Source organism: Ochotona princeps, chromosome 3 (assembly GCF_030435755.1).
Source record: "Ochotona princeps isolate mOchPri1 chromosome 3, mOchPri1.hap1, whole genome shotgun sequence".
Classification (NCBI taxonomy): Eukaryota; Metazoa; Chordata; class Mammalia; order Lagomorpha; family Ochotonidae; genus Ochotona; species Ochotona princeps.
The window spans coordinates 65380783-65405276 of NC_080834.1; the positions used below are offsets into that span (position 1 = coordinate 65380783).

The 24494-nt window shown below is 39.7% G+C and overlaps 1 protein-coding gene across 1 annotated transcript in view; it reads left to right on the forward strand.

Moving 5' to 3' along the window:
* Window positions 1-24494, forward strand: part of EPHA6 (EPH receptor A6) — an 860890-nt gene that overhangs the window by 802368 nt on the left and 34028 nt on the right. Inside the window, 1 exon segment of the mRNA XM_058661775.1 lies at window positions 13103-13252. Within this exon segment, the coding sequence (XP_058517758.1) occupies window positions 13103-13252 (150 nt within the window).

Below are 24494 nucleotides of genomic sequence, written 5' to 3' on the forward strand. Positions count from 1 at the left end.
TTTTAATATTTCGGTACATGTTTGACTGTGTGTTTCTAAAATCTGCCCTTCTATAGAGTAATTCTTTCTCTGTTTTTCAGAAAGTGGTATTCTCTCCTCTGTTGAATGTTCAGCCTCAGTCACCGGTCCCTAGAGGTTGACAGCCCATAATGATGTCATTGTGTCTGACAATGAGTTCCACTCTGAACTCATGTATCATAATATTACATGTGACCACTGCAGGAGACCTGATTCTCAGATATGCCCAGTCAAAACACTGTGGATCTGTCAAGAACAGTGTGACCAAATGTGAAAAGTGCTTATAAGGATAACAGGGACACACACACAAACTGCAGACACAACTAAGTTCTCCACTAAGCTTTCTTTATTTCCTTAGAGTGAAGGTTTGTTCTTGTGCTTTAACTCATCAGGGTAATATTGTGTGTATATACAAACCATACAATATTAAACCTTCAGATGAATTGTAGTTCAATTCAGTCCAATCTCGATTTAGAGAAAAATCTGTAACATGCGCAAAATGACATAACAACTAGTGAGAAAGGAGAATTGAGAAGCCAGGAATTTAGCTCTGCAATTGCATTCCTTCTCTACTTTGCATACTGTTTCCTCAAAATAAGCACCCTGGGATTTTAGAGAGCAATTCCTGCATTACCACAAGACCTATCTGCTTTCCCTCTGTTTGATCTTTGAAATTTTTGACAATTCTGTCTTCAAAAAGGTTTGCTGACAATGTTAGCCTAGTGTGCCCTTCATATACTTGGAGTTGACATTTGAATATTCAACTAACTGGGAATCAAAAATATTCAGGAAAAAGATGCATCTATGCTAAACATGTACATACTTTTCTTCCCATTCTGAGTATTCTCTCATTGCATTATATTAAATACTGTAAATCTAGAGATGATTTATAATATGCAAGAGAACATTGCATGGTTTATGCTCAAACACGGTGTCACAGTGTGTAAAGGACTTGAGTGCCCATGGACTTCGGAATTTTGGAGGGGGGGGGGGGTCCTAGAATCAATCTCACTCAAAAACTGAGGGATGTGGGCCCGGCAGCGTGGCCTAGCGGCTAAAGTCCTCGCCTTGAAAGCCCCGGGATCCCATATGGGAGCCAGTTCTAGTCCCGGCAGCTCCACTTCCCATCCAGCTCCCTGCTTGTAGCCTGGGAAAGCAGTCAAGGACGGCCCAAAGCTTTGGGACACTGCACCCGCGTGGGAGACCCGGAAGAGGTTCCAGGTTCCCGGCTTCGGATCGGCGCGTACCGGCCCGTTGCAGCTCACTTGGGGAGTGAATCATCGGACGGAAGATCTTCCTCTCTGTCTCTCCTCCTCTGTGTATATCTGGCTGTAATAAAAATGAATAAATCTTTAAAAAAGAAAAAAAACTGAGGGATGATTGTATGAATGCCTATATTCATGCAATTCATTTTCCTAATGCTTGCATCTGAGTTGTTTAGAAACTCCAAGATAGTGTATTCATCTGTGTTAGTCTGGGAACTCACAGAAATAGACAGTAGGGTATATGCAGATGTATAAGGGATTTTGTTATGGGAATTAACCCCTGCACTTATGGAAGCTGAGAAGTGCCATGTTCTACCATCTACAAGATTAAAAACCAGGAGAGCTGCTGGGGCAACTCCATGTAAGTTTGAAGGCCTGAGAATGTGGAAGAAGATGGATGGCAGGGGGACACTGAAGTAAATCCCAGAGTCCAAAAACCCAGGAACTGAAGATCACATGTCCCAGAGCAGAAGATGAATATCACTGCTCCATAAAAGAGAACAAATTCACACCCGCCCCTGGTCATTTGTTCTGTTAGACCCTCAGCATATTGAGTGGCAAACATTGTGGCCAAGTTTCTTCACTCAGCTTACTATTCAGTCTCACCCTCTAGCAACATCTTCACAACAACACCCAAAAGCACTGTTTCTTCCAGTTCTCTGGGTATTCTTCAAGTTGACACATAATAATCAGCCATCAGAGATAGTATAAACATTAATTACTGCTTTCTATTAGTATTATTCTCCCAGTGACCTGACAAGAAAACAAAGTATTTGCTATTTAGTATTACACATCAATTTGAGGTTAGATTTAAAGATTTTGTAAATACTCAAAAGTTATATACCTGAAGAATTATCACTAAAGATTCAATATTAACAAAAACATTATCTAAAACAATTAAACCCCAACTTCCTTGTATGATTTGTATTCTACATTTTAGAAAACCATATAACTTTTGTGCTGATCTCCATAGGTCTTTTCTCAACAGCAGGCAAATGCCTAGGTTGACTTGTATCTAGGCATGTGTTACCACTTCTGGGAGAGAAGCAGCCAGTAGTTGGCAGACCTTCTGGGCCTGGTTAATGCCAAATATATGGTAACTACAATAGTGTGCCAGCATAGTTGTCTATTCTATTTTACTTTATTTTTTTAAGATTTATTTATTTTTATTACAAAATCAGATATACAGAGAGGAGGAGAGACAGAGAGGAAGATCTTCCATCCGATGTTTCACTCCCCAAGTGAGCTGCAACAGCCAGTGCCACGCCGATCCGAAGCCAGGAAGCAGGAAGCTCTTCTGGGTCTCCCATGTGGGTGCAGGGTTTCAAGGCCTTGGGCCGTCTTCAACTGCTTCCCCAGGCCACAAGCTGGGAGCTGGATGGGAAGTGGAGTTGCCGGGACTAGAACCGGCGCCCATATGGGATCCCGGGGCTTTCAAGGCGAGAACTTTAGCTGCTAGGTCACGCCGCCGGGCCCTCTATTTTGCTTTTTAAGATAGTGGGTGAAGGTAGGGAATATTGGTCAAGGACATGCCATCCTGGCCCCCATGTGAGGGTACTACAGATAGCCTGAGAAAGGGGTTTAGAGACATCTTGGAGTAGGAGCAACTGAGGGCATGGTTGACAGGTAAGCAGTGTCTTCTGGGGGCTTCCACAGCAAGCCATTGTACTAGCAGATAGCAAGTGAGCTGAGATGGGTTGGTATACAGGGAGGAAAATGGAGAGCATGTCTGGGTCAGATCAAGACTCCCACCTGTGTGGGACACCTGAGCTGGGCTAAGAGACATGACCTGCTACCCACTGCCCCCAGCGCATATAAAAGCTGGGGCTGAAGGGCATGCCTGCTGGCTCAGCCACACTGCCCACCCACAATTGTAGGGTGTGGACCATATCAGGCTTGGCAGCAGCACTCACCTGAAAGCCAGAGAACCGCATCTAGGGGCAGATTCTGTAGGGGATGCATGGGCTTGCCAATGTGGGACTACAGCAACTGCTGATTTGTGTAAGAGCTGGGGGTGGCAGGACTGATCCTGTCTGGACCACCAAACTTACCTGACATTGGCAGGAGCTGGGGAGAGGAAGAAGCCAGGTTGGACCAGGCTACAGCACCGGCTGACACATACAAAGGCTGGGACTGGGGGTAGACCATTCCAACCAGGGCCATGATCCCTGAGAATACCCATAAGATCCAGGGCTTTAGAGCAGGTCTTGTAGGAGAACTTAGGGAGCTCCCCCTGCTGGACTGCAGCTCCCACCAGGTAGCACAAGAGTCAGGTCTGGGGCAGGGTCAAGCCCAGCAGTCAGGGCAGCAGCTTTCATCAGCATGTGAGCATGGGCCAGGTCTAGGCCAGCTTACAGTACCTGCTGGCACATATAAAAGCCTAGACAGGTATGTGCTACACTGGGTTGTGCTACACTGGGTTGGGCTAGGCGGCAGCACCCACTAGTAACTGCTGAAACTGGGGACCAGCCAGTTGAAGCACCCACCAGCACATGCAAGATTCAGGGCTGGAACTGGGACAAGGAAAGGAACTTGTGGGACACCCCTACTAAGCTACAGCTCCCACTGGTGAGCATAAGAGCTAGAGTTGGGGTGGACTGGGCTCGACAAGGCTGAAGCACCTATTAACATATGTGTGAGCTTGGTCTGGGGTAGGCCAGATTGGGATAGGCCCTGGCTCCCACTGGCACTCCTGAAAGTCAAAATGCATGCCGGATGGGTTAAGTTAAACTGTGGCACCACCTTTTTACATAAGAGCTGAATCTGGCGGTAGGTCAGCCTATGTTAAGCTGTAGCACCCACTGACTAGTGTCAGAATGGATATGGACCAGTTGTGCTAAGCCACAGTACATGCCAGTGAGTGCCAGTACTGGAAATGGGCCACATCAGACTGGGATGCAGAACTCCCTGGCGTAAGATCTGTGCCTGGAAGAAGGCCTGGCAGGAAAACTTGGGAAATTGCCCTTCTAGGCCACAGATCTCAATGATGAGCCTGAGAGCCAGGACTGAGGGCAAGGCCGATTGGCCAATAAGCAGCACTTTCTGGCATGAACAACAGCCAGGACAGGATACAGGCCAGACCAGGTTGGACTGCAACACACACCAATTCACATAAAGGCCAGGACTTGGGGTGGGCAAGGCTGAGCCAAGCTCTGGCAGCTGTCAAGACTAAGGGTAGATCAGGCCAGACTGGCCATAGGGTATGTACAAAGCCAGGGGCTGGGAATAGGCATGGTAGGACATCACTGGGGATTCCTCTGCTAGGCTGCTGATTCCACTGGTGAGCAGGAGAGCTGGGACTGGTGGTGGGCTGGTCCAAGCAGTGCTGTAGCACCTATTGGCAAGTACTGTATGAGGCATGTCAGGCTGGATCACAGTACTGCCTGTCAAGCATAGGATTCAGGTCGGGGAGTGGGCCTGGTAGAAGAATTGTAGGAACTTTCCTACTAGACTGCATCTCCTGCTGATGATCACAAGAGCCAGGACTGGGGATGAATCTGGCTGGACAAGGTGTCTGTATCCAAAGTCATGTGTGTGGGCCAGATCTAGGGGGTGGTTTTAGGTGAGCTAAGCCACGGCAGTCAGGGTATGCAGGAGAACCAGATGGGATGGGCCAGGCTAGACCATAGTACATGCCAGCATGCACAAAAACCTGGGGCTGATGGAAGGGTTTGTTGGGAATTACTTGGGCTTACCCTGACGAGGCACCAGCACCTACCCATAGGAGTACATGGAGACCAGAGCTGTGGTGAGCTGACCTGGGTTAGTCCACAGCACCTGCCAGTTCAAATGAGATAGCACTGAGAGCAGAACTAACCAGACAATTGCACATCTACCAATACATGGTATGTGCATTAGCTAGTGCAGGTGACTTACCACACATGACCCTGTACTAGGTGTCCCATACAAGAGTCAGCTATGAGGTCACTCCAACAAGGTTTTGGAGCCCCCAGACTACATTGCCAGACTCAAACTCTGGCCTTTCCTTCCTTTAATGAAGCCCTTGACATCCTCTGCTGGTCTATATATGAATAATATTAAAAATAAAATTATAAATGATAAAAAATTAAAATCTTAATAGAGCATAACCATATATTTACTATTAATGAGATATTTTAAAATCTTTAAAATACACCGGAGAGGGAGAGCTAGAGTAGCCCATCTTCTGCAGAGCTGGACTAAAAAGAGAATATAATGAGAGAAAGAGAGAGAGACTGAGCAGCTCAGAAAATGTGCTGCTGTCCAGAGAAGAATGGGAATAGTATTTTTGACTCCAGTATTGTCAGCTGTCCCCGAGACGTTACCATTCTGTACATTTGCAGAACTAGAATGAGAGATAGGTTGTTTTAAAATCCTCACCTATACTGTTAGCAGTGTTGTAGGCAGATACAACGGCAGTCCTTATAATAATGTATATGTTTAATTTTCCCATATTACTGTAGCATTGTGCTCTACATTATCTACCTTACAGAATAGAACAGAAAGTCTAATTTAACAGATATCTTCCAGAATAGTGTTATTCACATCATGAGGTAGCACCTATGTTCCCACTGAAATTGAGGACTGAGAAATAAATGGCAAAAAAATTTTTTTCAGGAGCAATTTGGGAAGAAGACGATGAAAGGTATCCTAATTCTTGAGACCTTGAATATATGCACTGTTTTATTAGGGGAACAAAAAAAATAGCACTCACTAAGCTGTTGATACATTTAAACAAGGCATAAAAACGTAGTGTAATCTCAGTTACGTAATGTGAGGACAAGAAAATGAGAAAGTCTACTGTAGTTAAAAATGTTCTTAGCAAAGAAACATGGACTAATGATTTAGCTGTTTACTTGAAATCATTTCTCATCTGTTCCTATTCTCTGAGGAAATGCCTTCTAAAATAAAGTAGATAGTTACTTAATTCATATTTGGACATGGAGTTGAGTTAGAAGAGACGTGGATGGGACAGCAATGCCTGCGGAACCACGAAGACAATGGAAATAGCTCTATTGTTATCTGATGAAAGACTGAATGAGAAGTGAAGCAGTGAGGACCTACATAGCTCATGTCCTATCTAAAGACATTTAAGACTCACTTATTTTTTTTTTAAATCATAGTCCTGAAAATATTATGTGTGTGTATTTCAGTAAAAAGCAAAACAGTTGGTGAATCCTGAGTTCATAAAACCCAACACCCTCAAACTTCAGTGAACACCCATAGAATTGTCTTCATTGTAGGTGATGAAGGTCTGGGACCAGGGACAAATGTCAGCAAGTCTTTGTGTCACATAAAATTATTTTAAAAGGTCACTTCCATGTTTGTTACCTAAAACATTTCTGTTTGCAACATAGTTCTGTAATGAATACCATCCTATGAAGTAGCTGTAGTCTTAATCCATTTGTTGATGCTACAGCAGAGTAGCTGAGACTAGTTAATTTATGAAGAACAGAGATTTAATCTTTGTAGGAGAGACACCTGCTGACCAGAGAGTCTTCTCTTAGAGTTGTGAAGGCTGGGAAGTCCAAAGTTGAAGACCCATGTTTAGCAAGAATCTTTATGTTGCTCCTCTGATCACATGACAGAAGAGTAAGACAACATGAGAGACGAAGAGGAAGGGGACCTACCTCATGCTTTTATTAAGAACTCCCTTGATAATTAATTCATTGCACAAATTTGAACACAAATTAAGAACGTAAGTAATAGTACCTAAGTACCTACCATGTGCCAGCCTAGGAGTACTCAGTGTATACCAAATTGTTTAATAAATGTCATCTAGAACCCAGATTATGTCAATTTCTTCCTCCGAATTAATCCCATCATTAATCCTCAGGTTTTTCTTCAAGTGAGGACAGATCCTATCATATTATAGAAAATCCTCAGTGACTGCCATAAAAATTACCCCAGATTAGTAAATTTCAATGAGAGGGGTGTGCGTACCTCTCTCTGAAAGGGGAAAGAGAGTAATTTTAAGTGGCACAGGCAACATAGCCTCATTCTTCACTGAAATTACTTGTTTAGGGAATACAAACCAGGAAGATATGCTTCAGACTTGGACTTAGTTTTCATGATCAGTGATTCTCAAGAGAAAGATGAATATGCCTTTAGTGAAGATTGTCTACAAGACCAGTGTTTATGAATTTCTTCTTGTGAATCATTGTGTTTTCCTGGGACACACAGTGAATTAAGCAGAAGGCCCAGTAATGCTGTCCGCCTCCACCAATGTTTGCAACACCATATTGCTTCTCACAGATAATCCCATTGAAATGAAATTGTAATTTAAGGAACTCCTTCACATTAATTCCTTCTTCTGTCACCAGTACGATTCTATATTAAAACTTTTCCAAATAGAAAATCAATTAGAGTAAAAAGAAAAGAGTATAAAATCAGTATCTTGCCTTTGTATTTTTCTAAGATGTATTATTCATGCAACTGCCTTCTTTAAAAAGGGTGTTTATGTTACTTTATCTCCGGGTACCCACTTGGAGTGATCCTCATGACCACAAATTATTGGCCTAGGATGTAATCCAAGAGAATATCATCGTCTTTTGCCTGCCATCAATCAGGCTGTCAGCTTACACAGTCAAGGAGCCATCATGGACTGTGTGGCCCATCTCCTTACAATTTATTGGGAAGTGAGAAACTGAACACATAGTAAAACACATTAGTTTATTGTTTTGTGGTGATTGATTCAAATCCCTTCATTTTACAAATCTGAAATCCAAGATCTGAAATGTTAAGATCTACCCACAACTTTACAAAAAATAATACACTTTCATCTCACTCGCGTTTTTTAGCTCATAAAAAGCATACTATTTATTCAAAATTGCTCTCAGAAATTCCTTTACTATACTTTACTGATTGAACTTTGAATACTACAAACTTAGATTAAAGATATAACAAAAGGAAAGTTTTCAGGCAAATTATTATTTATTGAAACCATTTGTCTTTCGGTTATTTTTATTTTTAAAAAATGTGTTTCTTTATGAGAAAGGCATCATGATATAGAGAGAAGGAGAGACATTTCCATCACTGACTCACTGCGCAGTTGCAGTAAGAGCCAGATATGGGCCTGGCCACAGCTAGGAGGCAGGAACTGCATTTAGTCTCCCACCTGACAGGCAGGGGCCTAGGCACTCAGACCATACTCCACTCATTTTGCAGGTGCGTTAACAAGGAGCTGTGTTGCAAGTGAAGCAGCTAGGACTAAAACTGATGTTAATATGGGATGCTGGCCACATTAGCAGCAGTTTAACAGGCTGTGCCACAATGCTGGTCCCTGCCATTTACCTAAGATAGCTAACAAAGCCAGTAAATGAAATTGGGCAGAGGCCTTGAAAATGTTTCTTGCTTATCTGTGGAATTTTTCCACTTGGGTTCATTATAAAGCCTCCATGACCTTAATATGTATCAATTCATTTATCATTGCTCTGAAAATACAGGGTTGGGTCTTAAAATTATTTGACAAGATTTCTTCTATGATTGCTACCCAAAATATGACTATTTGTCACATTTCTATAATGCATATCATCCTACAAAAATTGTATGATCTCAATCTATTTGGCTTTGCTATAACAGAGTACTTGAAACTAGTAAATTTTTTTTTAAGTTTTAATTTTTATTCTGTTTGAGAGACACAAAGACAAATAGACAGTATAATATGATTTCTCTCTAGTATATATGATACACAAGGGCACATATAATATTGTTGACACTCCCACATATTTTCAGCTACAACCAGCTAATCATTTATTAGATAACAAACTCTACATGTGTTTTGAAAAACAGTGGAGGAAAAAAAAAAGGCTTACTAATAACTGATCCAGTAATGGTCTAGTTTGTTTACTTCCTATTTCTCTTTTGTTCTCTAAGTAAGTTTGCTAGAGAGGGGAGGCGTTGTTACATGAGATGGGTCCCTTGAATTACATTTAATCATTTCAATTAGCATCTTTGGTAATTTTTTCCTTCATAGCCATACATAAAGCAACACGTAGTGTTCCATGATTGCAATTTCAAAATGGAAATGCTATTTGTTCATTCTAGAAACCTGAAATGAACATCTGGTAGAGATATTGAGGGGAAAAAAGTACCCCTGTACATTATTCTGTGTGTGATTCAAGATCATAGGCAAAAACCATGCAGATGGCATTAAGCCAAAAAGTACAAGTTTGTATACTCAGTTAAGAAGGACTAGACTTGTCCATGAAGGAAACAGACACAACATGGTAGCTTTAAGGGCCTCTTCCTTTGTTCCTCATCTTGGATTAAATATAAAACTGTATTTATCCATACCCTTGGAAAGAGTTTAGATTGAATGCTTCCTTATTTCTGTCACACGTGTGCTCAAAATTGCCACTGTGTGCACCATTTCAAATTCATGCTATTATGCATTTTGTTTGTTAGAATCGTGTTTCCTACTCCCAATTTTGGTTCCACTTTTCTTCCTTTTTTTTTTTTCATTCTTACTCCCACTTTTCATTTCAAGATAAAATTTCGCAATGTTCATTTTAACAAAATACTTTGAAAAACATACTGTTTTCTTACAGGGGTAGCAAATATTTTTCTAGAGTTTCCGTAAGAAAATACCATAGACTGGGTGGCACCATCAACCTTGCTCACAGTTCTGGAAGCTGGAAGTGCAGGATCAAGGTGTCAGCACCTTGCTCACAGTTCTGGAAGCTGGAAGTGCAGGATCAAGGTGTCAGCACCTTGCTCACAGTTCTGGAAGCTGGAAGTGCAGGATCAAGGTGTCAGCACCTGTGGCCTCTTGGTGGCTGCCAGCTGAGTGCCTGCAGGGGCTCTGCTCTGATGGCCTCAGCTCTGCACCCGCACACCTCCCTCCATCTTCTTCTAAGGACTCCAGTCATATTGGTTTATAGACACTCCCTTAAGGCTTTATTTGACCTTAATTACCTTAAAAAAAAAGAAGCCTTATGTCAAAATTTAGCCACACTGGAGGATAGGGCTTCACATTTAGGAGGAATGAAATCCAGGTCACAACACTTGTGAAGGAGAGTGATAAAATTATCATTAACATTGGTATCAAGTTACTTGAAAGATGATTTTATGTGACTCAGTCACATGAAATAGGAGATACCATTTGCAAGGGAATGAGTGAATGAACATAAAATAATCACTAACTCTGGGTTTTGGCCTATATTAATAGAGTTCACAAAGATTTACCAACAGTACACCTGTCAGAATTGCAGTTCAAACTTCCACATGTTGTTTGTGCCACAACAAACAAAAATCCATGGTCAAAAAGCTACATGAGACCGAAACTCTTGCATGTATTCTGAGGTCTTTAATCCTGGAAGTATGGCTTCCATATTTCAAACAACTCTGAGCCTAAGTGACATCAATACACTGAGTCACAGATTGAGGTACCTTAGCCAAAAGCAAATAATAAAATTAAAGGTGCTATAGTATTGGTGTGCAGACACAAGCAGGAATGGCCTCACTGCCTCATATTTATTTAGATAATTTACAGTGTTCTATATTCTGATTTTTTTAATGCTTTGGATTAGGGCTGTCAAATGTAGCAATTAATAATATAGGCTGCCCAATTGGATTTCAATTAAATATTTGCTAGTATCAAAAAAACCAATTCAACATTTGACACCTATTTACTATATAAAGTAACTTCTTTATGGAGTATGTGTGTTCTGAAAAGTTGTTTGTTATTTGTGCAAGTTCAGGAATGAATCTCACCGCAGGCATTTAGTACGTACTTCAGATACCACTTATATACCCTCATCCCATATCAGAGTTCCTGGGCTCAGCCCTGGCTCCACTTTTTTTTTTTTTTTTTTTTTTTTAAGGTACATGGCACTGAAGTTTCTTTCTTTCTTTTTTTTTATTTTTGCATTTCATTTTTTTAATTAATTACATTGCATTATGTGATACATTTTTTATGCACTGGGATTCCCCCCACCCCTCCCCACACCCTCCCCCCACGGCGGATTGCTCCACCTTGTTGCATTACCATAGTTCAAATTCAGTTGACATTCTTTCATTGGAGGTATTTACCAAGCATAAAGTCCAGCATCTTATTGTCTTGGTAAGTTCAGTGGTTTCTTGGTAAGACCATCTCTGGTCTGAAGGTAGAGCCTGGCTCCACTTTCAATCCCAGCTTTCTGTTACTGCACTCCCTGGGAAGCAAAGATAATATCTCAAGAATTTAGGTTGCTGCCTGCCAGGAGGGAGAGTCCACCTGAGTTCCAGCCTCCTGACTTGAGTCTGGCCCAGCCCTAGCAGTACCATGCCATTGGAGGAAGCAAGCAGATTGAAGAATCTCTCTGCCTCTCCACCTTTCAAACAAAAATAAACCTTTTTAAAACTCGTAGCCTTGAGGATCCCTTCCATTTTGCTCCTGTGATATGATGATAAGTCATATGTATCAAAGAACTATAATTAGTTTTGCTAAACTTTTCACCCACTTTGTGCAAATGCCCATACTGCTACTATGATAGCATGAAATTTTAGGTACCTGAAGAGGTGAAGATGGTTAACTTCTACATCTCTCAATCCTAGATTCACTCAGCTCACCTGTCAAATCAAGGCACCAGATTCAGTTTTTCCCCAAGTGCTCCCTTACAACTCCATGCTCCAAGGCTTTAAAATGAGGGTTCCGTGGATGCTCTCATCTGCTCTGTAAAACTAAGCTGTTCCTTTTTCTGATGATTCCCTTTATTAAAATAAGCAGTCTTTCAATTACTAAATGAGTGATGATTAGATTACTGACAGCTTTGCTTTTAAAGGTGTTTGTTTAACCTCAATTCCTCAAGGACCACGCACTTTATTTCTTTCCTCTCCCACTAATATTAGCACTGGAATTTACACACAGTGGGTGATCAGGTAATGTGATAATGAAAATGCTGATAATGTTAAAATAATTCGATCCTAGTGGGTTCTGAATAATTTTGTCAGACTCCGGCTTTGAGAGGAGGCTGGTTTGGGAGCGGCTGCTTGTTCTCTTGCACCATCTAGTGGCTGGAAGGTCACGCTTGTCCTCTGAACTTGCACTTCCAAGCTGCAAAGATTATAAAGATTATAAATCCAGGGGATAGATAGTTTTCTTCTTGTCGTAGCAGTAAAAAAGGGATTTATAGAGTGTTTCAACAGATAAAATGTAATAAATGTTAATAAAAAGTTAAGTATAACAAAATGGCAGACTCTAATACTTGAACTGCATAGATTAAATGCATGCAATTTAATCTCTTTAATATGTTTAAATGTTAACTTGAGCACTGAAGAACAAAAATATAAACTAGCCTGCAGTATTTGAAAGAAAGATTACCCTTCTCAGGTGTCCTTTGCATAGTGTTAAAGAGCTTAAATGAATGCAGTCGTAGCAGATGAAAAGAAAAGGAAATGCTGATAAAAAGTGAGTTTGTAGAACGTCTCAGTTCTGTATTTAACTACTTGTCTTCAATTAGGTTAGTCCTTATTCTCATTATTATTTATAATGCAATACAATGTTTAATGAGTGTTGAATGATGCTTAGTTTTAATGTCCCATAATCAGAAACTTTCTTCAAATGGGATAATAGTGGGTTTAATTGTGTGGGTCTAAAGTAAAAATAAATTTCCCTAATGAATGAAATTATTTCTGAAGTGTGACTTATTTCCCATTAAAGTGTTTTCACTGAATAACCATCAGAAGAAAAATATCTCTGAGTTTTTAACAGAATTCTGCTTTTCTTTTTTATTTTAACATGAAATGCCAATGCTATGATGAAATACTCGCACCTTTCTGACAACAGAGATTTAATTGAAATATAACTTTTACTTGGTAGACTTGTGAGCCAGCTTAGAAATCCTCAATTTGCTTTCCAGGGTGGAAAAATCCCTATACGATGGACAGCCCCAGAAGCTATCGCCTACAGAAAATTCTCCTCAGCAAGTGACGCGTGGAGCTATGGCATTGTGATGTGGGAGGTCATGTCCTACGGAGAGAGACCCTACTGGGAAATGTCCAACCAAGACGTAAGTGCTGTGGTAGCTACAATTGCCTTTGGGGATGTGAACACAGGAGCTCTGAGGGGAACCAGGCCTGTTGTCTCCACTCAGACCAGCCTTATTTTCCTGCAAGTTGCTTACTGTCATTGGGTATCTCTGAGAAGCTGAAGAATTCTTCACTCTAAGCTGTGTTTGGTATCTTAGGGGCCTGCTGAGGGGTTTGGTGAGGTAAGTGTCAGATCTATATCCTACACTGGAGACTTCCACACTTGTTCTAATGTGGCACGATCGCTTTAGCAATAGCCTGGATGCACAAGTGAAATCCAAGAGTGAAGTTTATCATGTCTTCCTTTGTACATTTCAAGGCACCATGGTAAAGAACAAATTACCTGGGACTCATTATTGATTTGTGGAAAAAAAATGAATGCTTTCAGGCAGTATATTTCCACTATGTGTCAACCGAAATACATCTTTGGAGATACATGACCCTTTATGTAATGTTCTAAATTTGTATTCGTATTTTACCTATAAACATCACTTCAGTGGCTGGTAATATTATAGAACAGTAAGACCAATGTGTAACTGCCATGATGTTTCCACAGTGATAGAAGCAGCAGTCAGAAGACGGGTGTACCCTGGCAGCGCGAATATGCACTGTTTTCCTTCCTCATCTCGGAATTCAAGTTTGCTATACTCACTTGCCTTCCTCAAAGCATTTGGTGGTTTTGAAGACAAAGATAGTGGGAACTTATCAGTGACAATATTCTGAATGTTCATATGCACAAACATACATTAGGTATCTACAAATAATCCCTGAGCACGCACACAGTGTACAACTGTTGCCACATCTCATTCCTTTTTCTCAGTTCAGCCCTTGAGAAACTCCACAAGCTTCAATTTACTGTGCCATCTTAACCTCAGATTCTCTGAGCAGTATAGGGCTCTTCTCAGAAAGTGTATACATTCCCAAGACTGAAGTTTAACCAGCTAGCCAAAGTTTTTGTTTCTGCCTACCAAATGGCATTGCTTTAGAAACTCATTCCCGTTTAATCCCATATCTATTGACAGTGTTGGAAATGCTTGATCCAGAAACCTACACAGCAGCAGGTTTGAGGTCATGCATGCCGTCCAGCCTTGATTTCCGAAACATCCTATCAAAAGATAAAGTCAGCGTGGTTGGGTCTTGTAGAATTTGGCTATAAGTTAAGAAATGCACCTTTCTAGCCGCCTTTGTACCACTGTCAGTTTGGGAGCCAGGGCATTTACCTGAAGACAGATATTCTGCATGGAATTCTAGTGGAAGGGTTTAATGCTGTTCCCTGTCACAGGGCCTGTTTGGAGCAGTTCCTCACCACTTTCCCAGCTTGTTCTAAAACTGAATTCCATAAGCAGAAATTTCATTCTCGAAAGGAATCCATGTTTCGTTTCTGTTTTTTAATAATATCTGCTCCCTTTCCCTGTTTTGAATAAAATTTGCGGCTTAAGTCAGTCTCCCAAATGAAAAAAATCCCTTCCCACAGTGAAAGTTCTTTCTTGTTGCGCAGCACGTACTATGTTCAAGTGCCCTCCACAGCTGGTACCATACTCTGTCTTAACAAGTTCCCTGATACACTTAAATTTTTAAATTTTCTAAGTTCTAAATTTAAAAAGTGAAATACCCATATGAGTAAAAAGTGCCCGAGTTTTCACAGATGATGTAGGTTAATATTCACATTACATGTGATACTGTACAAAAAATCCCTATGAAAATATATACCACATGCACTTCAGATGCTACAAATATGGGAGGGAACTAGTGTTACACTCTCAAAGCACTGGGAAGATTATGTCGTGCAATCCATTTGTTTATGGTCACAAGATTGAAACATCTCTGTGCTTCATGGCATGATTTCCATAGAATTGTATAAGAAGTATTTGTCAGTGCTCTTAGAAGATAATTCTAACCAACTTCTAAATCCAACTTCCCTCTAGGCAAGGAAAAGATGAATTAATTGTGTCTGCCCTGGTAGTGTGATAGGCTTGCCCTCATGGAGCTAACATCTTAAGGGGAGGGAAACTGACCATAAATGAAATAAGTAAGTGAAATATTGATATGGTAATCAAAGTTATGGGGGAGAAGCCCTACAGGAGGATAAAGAGTGCTGGGTGTTTGATTTATACACACGCACACATGCACACGTACATTGTGTGTGTGCATATTGCAAAATATATTCATAAAAGCCATCATTTCATGGTCATAAAAGTCATAATAAGTCATTCTTATTAGAGACCTGTTTATAATTATTCTTATAATAGGATTTGGCAAGTAATTCTTTAGCTTTTCCTCCTACCTAGATTATCTTAGCATCTGAAGTACATTGTACCCCACCAATTCATTAACTATGACAGTGGTTATGCAGACTGCACTTCAACTGTGAAAATCACTTGGTCTTTCAAATTTCTTGACTGAAAAATATAATAAAGGGACTGAGTTAGATCGTTTTATTGCTCCTTTTAAGAGTACCATGCTATGAATCTATAATGTCCGAAGAACTAGTCATACACTTTTCTCAGCAAATGAATGATTCATGTTGTTCCTTTTGGAAGTTTAAGACTTTGCTGAGTCTCTGTGGAGGTGCAGGAGTGAGATAAAACTTCCACAATGCAGAGAAGCAAAAGTGAAGGCACCAGACAACAAGAGCACTTTTAGGAGGGCAGCTTCTGCAGGAATATATCCAGCGGTGCCGTTCTCAGCCTAAACTGCTCTGTCAACTGTTCTGAATTGTTACCTGCAGTGGTTCAAATGCTGTCGTCAGCCTCGATCCCATTCCGGCCATTAACTCGAGGATCTGTGTCCCAGATGACCATTTAGAGAATGATTTTGTCTATTACACCTCATTTGGCCACAGAGACTGTATCTGGAGGCAGGAGAAGCTGCAGTCAGCCAGGCAGAGACTCCACCATGAAGCCCGTTCCCACTCATGCAGGACTGCCAGTGTTCACAGCACAAGGGTAAACTCTTCATCCAACCTGAGCTTGCTAAGGTTCTTCCAGATCCAGGGCCCAAGCTGATTCATTTTCTTGGTCTTTGTGTGTTCAAGAAAGAATCTGGGAATAGGAAGAACCCCCAAAAAATGATGTGCAGAGAAAAAAGCCAAACCTCAAAGTCCTTCGATTCACCCAAGACTAAATCAAAACAGTAGAACTAAATGAAAGTAGTAGATCTTTCATCTGTCTCATAATATTTTTTTTGCTGTTGCAGTGAAGAAAGCTGAAATTCTATTTAACTTAACATATTGGAAGTCAACATATATGTGACAGATCCTGTAGCCAGAATTTGTTTGGAAGCAGAAACAGCTGAATCAAAATTTCCCCAGCTGCTCTTTCCAGCTAGTTCTGTTGGTCCTTCATTTCTCATTCATTTCATTAAAGTATAATCTTGCTTATTACCTATCTCCCGCCAAGATGCAGTTTAAATAAGGGAAATAATGTGATTGCAAAAATTCTACTGTATTCTGTTTGGATATTTTATACATATTTTACTACATTTTGGTGTGTTTAATAAAGCTAAGAACAAGATCAAATGAATGCTACCAGGCTTTATAATTTTTACAGGAGTTAAATTTTGGTGCAATAGTGCCTACATTCTGTAGACTATGGTTAATATTTTGTTACAGTGAACAATTCTGAGTATGCTCTAGAATCTGCTTTAGTGAATAATATGATGAATTTCCCAAAGGTCACTGCTATTGTACCAGAAGAAAAGGAAATGAAGAAAAGTGCACCGCAAAAACTAGTACAAAAAGAACAATGGCAATTGACATCCAGCGAGCCCCTCCCCAGCTCTTCGTCAGCCTTGTCACAGTCACTGGGCCAAGTGTGCGTGTGAGGCAATGACAAGGAATTTGGAACGCGAAGTCCTCTTTGCTGATACACTATTTTTTCTAGATTTCTTTTTATTTGTAAGCTATACTTACAGATAAAGATGAAGAGTCAGAGATCTTCTATGCACTAGTTTACTCCCCAAATGGTCACAAGGTCCATTTGGGCCAGTCCAAAGTAGGGAATGTGGAACTTCATTCAGATTTCCCCCAAGAGTGCAGGGGCCAAGTAGTTGGGACATCCTCCGCTGCTTTCCATGGCACATTAGCAGGGCACTGAATGGAAAGTAGAGCAGCTGGAAAATTGGCCAGGGGCTCACAGGAATACATACACTGCAGACAGAGGGGTAATCTATAATGCCATGGCCCCTGTCAATATCCTGTTTAGATGAAAAGATGAAATTCTGGCATTTGCAAGCCTGAATGCCTGCTTCCCCAACCCCACTCCCACTTATCAAGGAGAAATGCTTGCCTTCTATATATCTATTTCTAATCTATATTTAGATTGTGCATTTGAACACAAAAAAAACACAAGTTAAATATATATGTATATACAACAAACTATTATTTAGGATTCTTTTTTCTTTGAAAATTATTTTGCAAGATAGTTTTGTAGGTATAAGGATTCCTCCTTCAACCTTCCCTATTCTCCCCACCCCCACCATTTTCCCTCATATTATTATAATAGCATAGTCCTTCAGGAATAGTCACAGATCCAACATTCTGCTATTTAAGTGTGTGACGATATTGATGATATAGGCAATGGTAGAAAATCTAGTGTCATTTTGATGAAATATATTTCATTATTTCAGTTGGAATCCTTTTATTCGTGAGTAGAGATGCATACTGCAACATATTTTCACTTCCTGATATGGCAATCTCCATTATACAGTTCTTCTATGAGAATATACGTACATATGTATTTATATGTACATCTATTTGTTCTGTATCTTGCATGAATATTGACTTATATCTGAGAAAACATATATGATATTTATCCTTTTGGAAATGGCTTATTTCACTGAGCATGATGGTCTCCAGTTGCAACTATTTTGTTGCAAATGGTAGAATTTCATTCTTTTTAGTGGCTGAGTATTATTCCATGGAGTAGATGTACTACTGTTTCTTTATCCATTCCTCTTTCAATGGGCATCTGGGTTGTTTTCATATCTTCCCTATTGTGGATTGTGCTGCTACAAATATAGGGTTGCAGGTTGCTTTTCATATGCAGAATTCACTTCCTTCAGAAATATTCCCACAAGTGGAATAACTGGGTCATACAGTAGATCTTTTTTCATTTGTCTCAGCAATCTCTGTGACTTCAGTAATTGCTATGCTAATCCACACTTGTACCATCAGTGGAGTAGGGTACCTTTCTCCCCACATCCACACCAGCAGATATAAGTAGATTTCCAAATTTAGACCAATCTCACTGCAGTTAGATAGAACCTCAGTGTGGTTTTTATTTATACTTCCCTAATAGCTAGAGAGCCTGAGCGTGTTTGGTGTGTCAAATACCCATTTGAATTTGTTCTTTTGAGGAATGCCTGCTCATTTCCTTCACCTATTTCTTCACAGGGTTGTTTGTTTTGCTGTCACTGAGTTTCTGAAACCCTGGGTTTTTGTAAATCCCAGATATTAGTCCCTTATCTGTTACGTAGTGTGCAAAGATTTTCTCCCAATCTGTTGGCTGCTTCTTGACTTTGTTGATCATTTCCCTTGCTGTACAGAAACTTCTTGGTTTGATGTAGTCATATTTGTTTATTTTGGTTTTGACTGCCTGTGCTTTTGGTGACTTTTCTAAAAAGTCTTTACCAATGCCTATGTTCATTGATTTTTTACCCTACTACCTTGCCAACTTTCTTATGCATTCCAATAGTCCTTTATTGAGTCTTTTGGTTCTCCTTTGTATAGAATTATGGCATCTTTCAACAGGGATAATTTTAATTCTTCATTTCTTATTTGAATTCCTTTCATTATTCTTCTTGTCTAATAGCTATATCAAGGACTTACAATACTGTGTTGAATGGCAGTGGTGAAAGTGGACATCCTTCTCCAGTTTCAGATCTTAGTGGAAAGGAGTTCAGTCTTTTTCTGTTTTGTATGATGCTAGCATTGGGTTTTTCATATATTGTTTTGATTGTGTTGTAGAATGTTCCTTGTATGCCTGTCTTGCTTAGGGGCTTTAACATGAAGTGATATAAAGCTCCATTTCTGTAGTGTATTGGTTATCACGTTCGCCTCACACATGAAGTGATATTAGATTTTATCAAATGCTTTCTCGGCATCTATTGAGATGATCATATTGTTTTTATACATCAGTGTGTTGATATCACATTCATTGATTTGTGTATGTCAAACCACCTGGTACGGGTGAATGGTCTGTGTGAAGTATTGGATTATATTGTCTAGTGTTTTGGTGAAGACTTTTGCATCTATGTTCATCAGGGATATTGGTCTGTAGTCTCTTTCTTTGTTGTGTCTCTGTCTGACTTTGGTATTAAGGTGATGCTGACTTCATAGAAAGAGTTCAGAAAGATTTCCTTCTTTTCTGTTGTTCTGAGTAGTTTGTGGAGGATTTGGATAAGTTATTCTTCAACCATTTAGAGAAACTCAGCAGTGAAGCTATCTAGTCCGGACTTTCTTTTTTGGGAGGGATTTAATCACTAATTCAATTTCCATCCTGGTTATAAGTCTATTTATATTTTTAATGATCTCATGACTCAATTTTGGTAAATTGTATGTGTCCATAAATATATCCCTTTCTTCTAAGTCTTTAATTCTTTATGTGGCAGTTCCTTGATGCCTTCCTCTGTTAATTCTGGGGTTGAAACAGTCTTTTGCTCCTTTGAAGCACTCATCATGCCTGTGTCTTTCCTTTTGCCATTAGCATTGCAATTCTGATCAGTGGATTCGTCTTGGAGCTGGTCTTTAGACTGTGTTGTCCATGAGTCTAGAGATTGACATTACTGATCCATTCATTGCCCAGTTCTGTGCATTACTCATTTCATCCCACCCAGTAAATTTTAGTCCTGGGCTCTCGGCTACACTTCTGCCACAGCCTCCACAGCTAGGACTCCTGGGTCACCACTCTATTCAACTGTGATCCTGTGTTTTGGCTACACTATTGTCTGCTCAGCCTTTCTCCCACTTTCAGTTCCAGCAATACCTGGGATTAGGGAGACACCAGCTGTGACTTTAAACTAGATCATAGGGCTGTCAGGAACACCCATGCAGAAGCTGGAACCTTCTGGCAGTTAAGTCTGGGAGCAACCTGGGCCTAATTTCAATAGAACTCATGGTTTGCCACGTTGGTATTTTTTTTCTGCAGTGTGACCAGTGCAATGTGTTGTGCCAGAGGTGAGTTTTACCCTGGCTTACCACATACACAACTGGCTTTTACTCCTCAACCACCCACCCACCTCTGCCACAAAGTAGCTTTGCCACAAAAGTCAAAATGGCATCTCTTGTAATTGAAAATACAATAGAAAAAGAGAGGGAGAAATTGAAAATGAGAGAGGGAGGGAAAGAAGGAGGGAGGAAAAAATCAATTTTCCATCCACTGGTTCACTCCCAAATAAAACAACTAGAACTGGGAAAAGCCAAATCAGAAGCCCAAAACTCCATCTGGGTCTCCAACACAAATGGCAGAGACCCAAGTTCTTCAGTCATTGCCTGTATTTTCCCTTTCCTTAACAGAAACCTAATTCAAAAGCAGAATATGGACTTGAACAAAGTCACTCCAGTTTGGGATTGACACAACCCAAAGAGTGCCTTAACCAGTGCCTTAACAAATGTCTGTGCCTATTCAAACCTTTTTGATTACAAATAGAAGAAATCCAACCTAAACTAACTTAAGCAAAAATACATAGTTTAGGGACTGGCACCATGGTGTAGTAAGTTAAGCCTCTGTGTAGTAGCTAAGCCTCTGCCTGCAGGCTCCAGCGTCCCATATGGACACTGGTTCATGCTGCAGGTGTTCCCTTCTAATCCAGCTCCCTGTTTGTGACCTGGGAGAACAAAAGAGGATGGCTAAAGTCCTTGGGCCCCTACAACCACATGAGAGACCTGGAGGGGACTCCTGGCTCCTACATTTGGATTGACTGACCTGACCATTGCAGCCAACTGAGGCGTGAACCAGTAGTTGTAAGGTCTCTCTCTTTCTTTCCTTTTTCTCCTCTATGTAACTCTGCATTTTAAGAAAAAATAAATCTAAAAAAAGTTTAGCATGCAGGATGCTTTCATAGATTTGTTGACTTCATTTTCTCCTATTCACATTTTGGGTCAGATACATGTTTTTGTAGAATTTTTAGTGGGATCCCCAACTTCTACATATTAGTTTCCAGTAGCACTCTCCCAGTTGTGACAACTAAAAATGTCTCCAGATGTTGCTCAGTTGAAAACAAGAATAAAATCACCCTCAATTAAAAAAACACTACATTGTAACTAGAAATATCTAGGTTCATATCCCAGCTCCACAAGCCACTAACCACATTAGTTTCTGGGGTTCGACTTCAAAGGTGAACCTTTGGCCTAGCAATTAAGGAAACAGTTGTGACACACCCATTTCCCACATCACGGTACCTGGTATCACTTTGCTGCTCTGACTCCAGGTTCCTGCTCATGCAGACCCTGGGATGCAGTGGTGATGGCCCAAACATTTGGGTTCCTGCCACCCACAAGAGAGACCTAAATTTCATTACCAGCTGCTGACCTTAGTGCGAGTCTGACTATTGAAATCATTTAGAGTCAGTAAGTGGATTAGAACCCTTTATCTGTCTGGTATTCTACCTCAGAAATTTTAAAAAATATTTAAATGGATAAATAAAACTCAATTGCAGTATTTAAAAGATTTCAAGACAATATATGTAAAGTTCCTGATACTTAAAAGATGTTTCACTAATAATGGTAATAATACCTTGCATTTGGGCATATTATGAGCAAAGTATTTTAGGTTGTTAACTCATTGATCTTCACAATAATTCTTTAAGGTAGATACTAGTATTATTCTCGTGTCCAGATAATAGAGCTGGGATTTAGAAAGAGTCATTAACATATTCAAGGTTGCAAAGCTGGTGAATGCTGAAAATACAATTCAAGCTCCTGCCCAAGTATATGCTTTTACCACCAGACTCTATGGTAAAAGGCTAATTTCCAAATCAATCTCTACGCCACAAAAATCTACTTAATGAGACCCAAGCATTTTCACACATACCACTGTATTTCAAGAGAAATGTGTTCATTGCTTCCAGTTAGCAGAATGTAGATTGACTCATAGTTGTTTAGAAATGAAAATATTTTTGTAGTATTTTGTGATATAAAATGTGCAATATTATTGCACTTTTTAAAATATTTAATTGAATTGTAACAATTGAGATGCATATCCATTACTGGAAGCCTTTTATGGATATAATTGTAGGTGTACAGTTCTTTGCTATTTTCTAGCATATGAAGAAGGGTTTTTCTTTTCCGTTTTTATAAGGTGTTTCAGCATAATGTTTTGTGTTATTTTTATCTAGGTTCTAAATAATTGTTGTTTACTACATAATGGGAACATATTGTAATGCCAGAGCCGCAGATGTCCAAGGATGACACCAAGGACACTACAGCTCTTCCCTCAAGCACTTACACCATACAATGTGCCTCGCAGAAGAAAGTGGAAACAAAACATGAACAGCAGGCAACGTTAAATAACCAAATCCCCACAGAGCTAACATGTAGGGAAGAAACCAGCAGCACTTACATGAGAAGCAACTTAGCTCGAGCTAATGATCTGAATGCAAGACTGAAGTCTTGGGGTTTGTTTTGCCTTTTTTCCCTCTGACCTGATGATTTTAAAAATAAATCATCTAGGAGCAGTTTGAAATCCAAATGCCTTCCGGATATGCCATCATTTAGGCATGTACTCCTAAGCCGGTTCAGTTTCCACAGGAGCGCCTCAATCAGGAAGTATGTTAGATGTGGCTCATTGCAGAGCATCGTGCTGCTTCAGTATTTCTGTTTTCAAGGATGCTTTTCCTCCTTGTACTCCAAAACCTTTCATATAATAATGAATTTTGCTTTAGATTGCTTTCTAAAGCTTGCTTGCAATGGAAAGGGTAGGGGAGAGTTTAACTTTTTAGGGTTCTATTTTTATAGGTGATGTGGTTGGTAACCACCTTGTGACCTCAACTGAACGGATTTCATATTCTTTTCTAAATTTAAAAAGAATGAAAAATAACCTTTTTACCCTATTTTTTGTTTGTCCTCATAATTCTGTAACCTCTCTCATTTATGGGTTAGTGCTTTAGCCAAGAACAGTGGATATGTAGAATTCGCTTGCCTAGAAATACATTGTAATTTTATGACTCAGAGAGTCCAGTCATTTCCAATTTTTGTCTCTGATTAGATTTTCCAAACTCTCCTTGTGTAATGATCTGTATAAGATACAGTAAATTGCTAAAAGCCCATTCTTACTATTTCAGCCTTCCATATTACAGAAGAAATTTTTGCATTTATTTGAATATGTGTTCTACCAAAGTAATATTCAAAACGGCCTTCCTCTTCTCAATTTTTTGGTAATTATTACCAGGAGTATGTATACAAAAGCAGCATTTTAATTAAATATATACTAATTACACTGGCATGATGTATATCTATTACCAAGGCAAGAGTAATAAGGAATATTACAAAGTATGATCAATTACCACTGTAAATAATTCAAAGAACAATATCCCAAGTACAAGAAACCAATAGTCATTTAACCAAATGAACACAAAACTAGAATATGTATCCATACCAGCAATGTTGCATAAAAATTATTTAATTATGCCTTCATGTTCTATTTAGAAGAAATATATTTATTATCCCTAGCATTTATGATTTTTATTCATTTCTGTTTTCTTTGGAGCACTTATAAAGATGGCATTTTAAATCTCCCTTTCCTTTGAATGCGTAAGCTATTTTTCTATAGCTTTTAGATACTGTTAGTGAACCTGGAATTGTATTATTTGTCTAATATCTTTCTAAAGTAAAAATGATGAATCTTTGAAGAACTACTTGGTGATTGTTTTTTATTCCCCAAGAGAATACTTGGAAAAATGGTCCAGAGTTTTAAGAACACTAACTTCTTAAAGATAGAATGGTTTCAAAAAACAGATTTGGAATGTATCTTTAGTTTCTAAAAAACTGTAATTATTAAAGGAAACTGAGTGTGAAAGAAATAATTATACTACCCAAATCATACTGTTTTCATGTACAGCATTTTAAGTTTACATAGTCCTGTCTGGGTTTTTTAAGGTATGTTTATTGCTTTTATAAAAAGCAAAGTAACGGGCAAAGATTAAGAGAAGGGAAGGGAGTGGATTTTTTCCATTTGTTCATTCTTTAAATAATTGCAGCAGCCAGGACTGGCACAAGCAGAAGCCAGG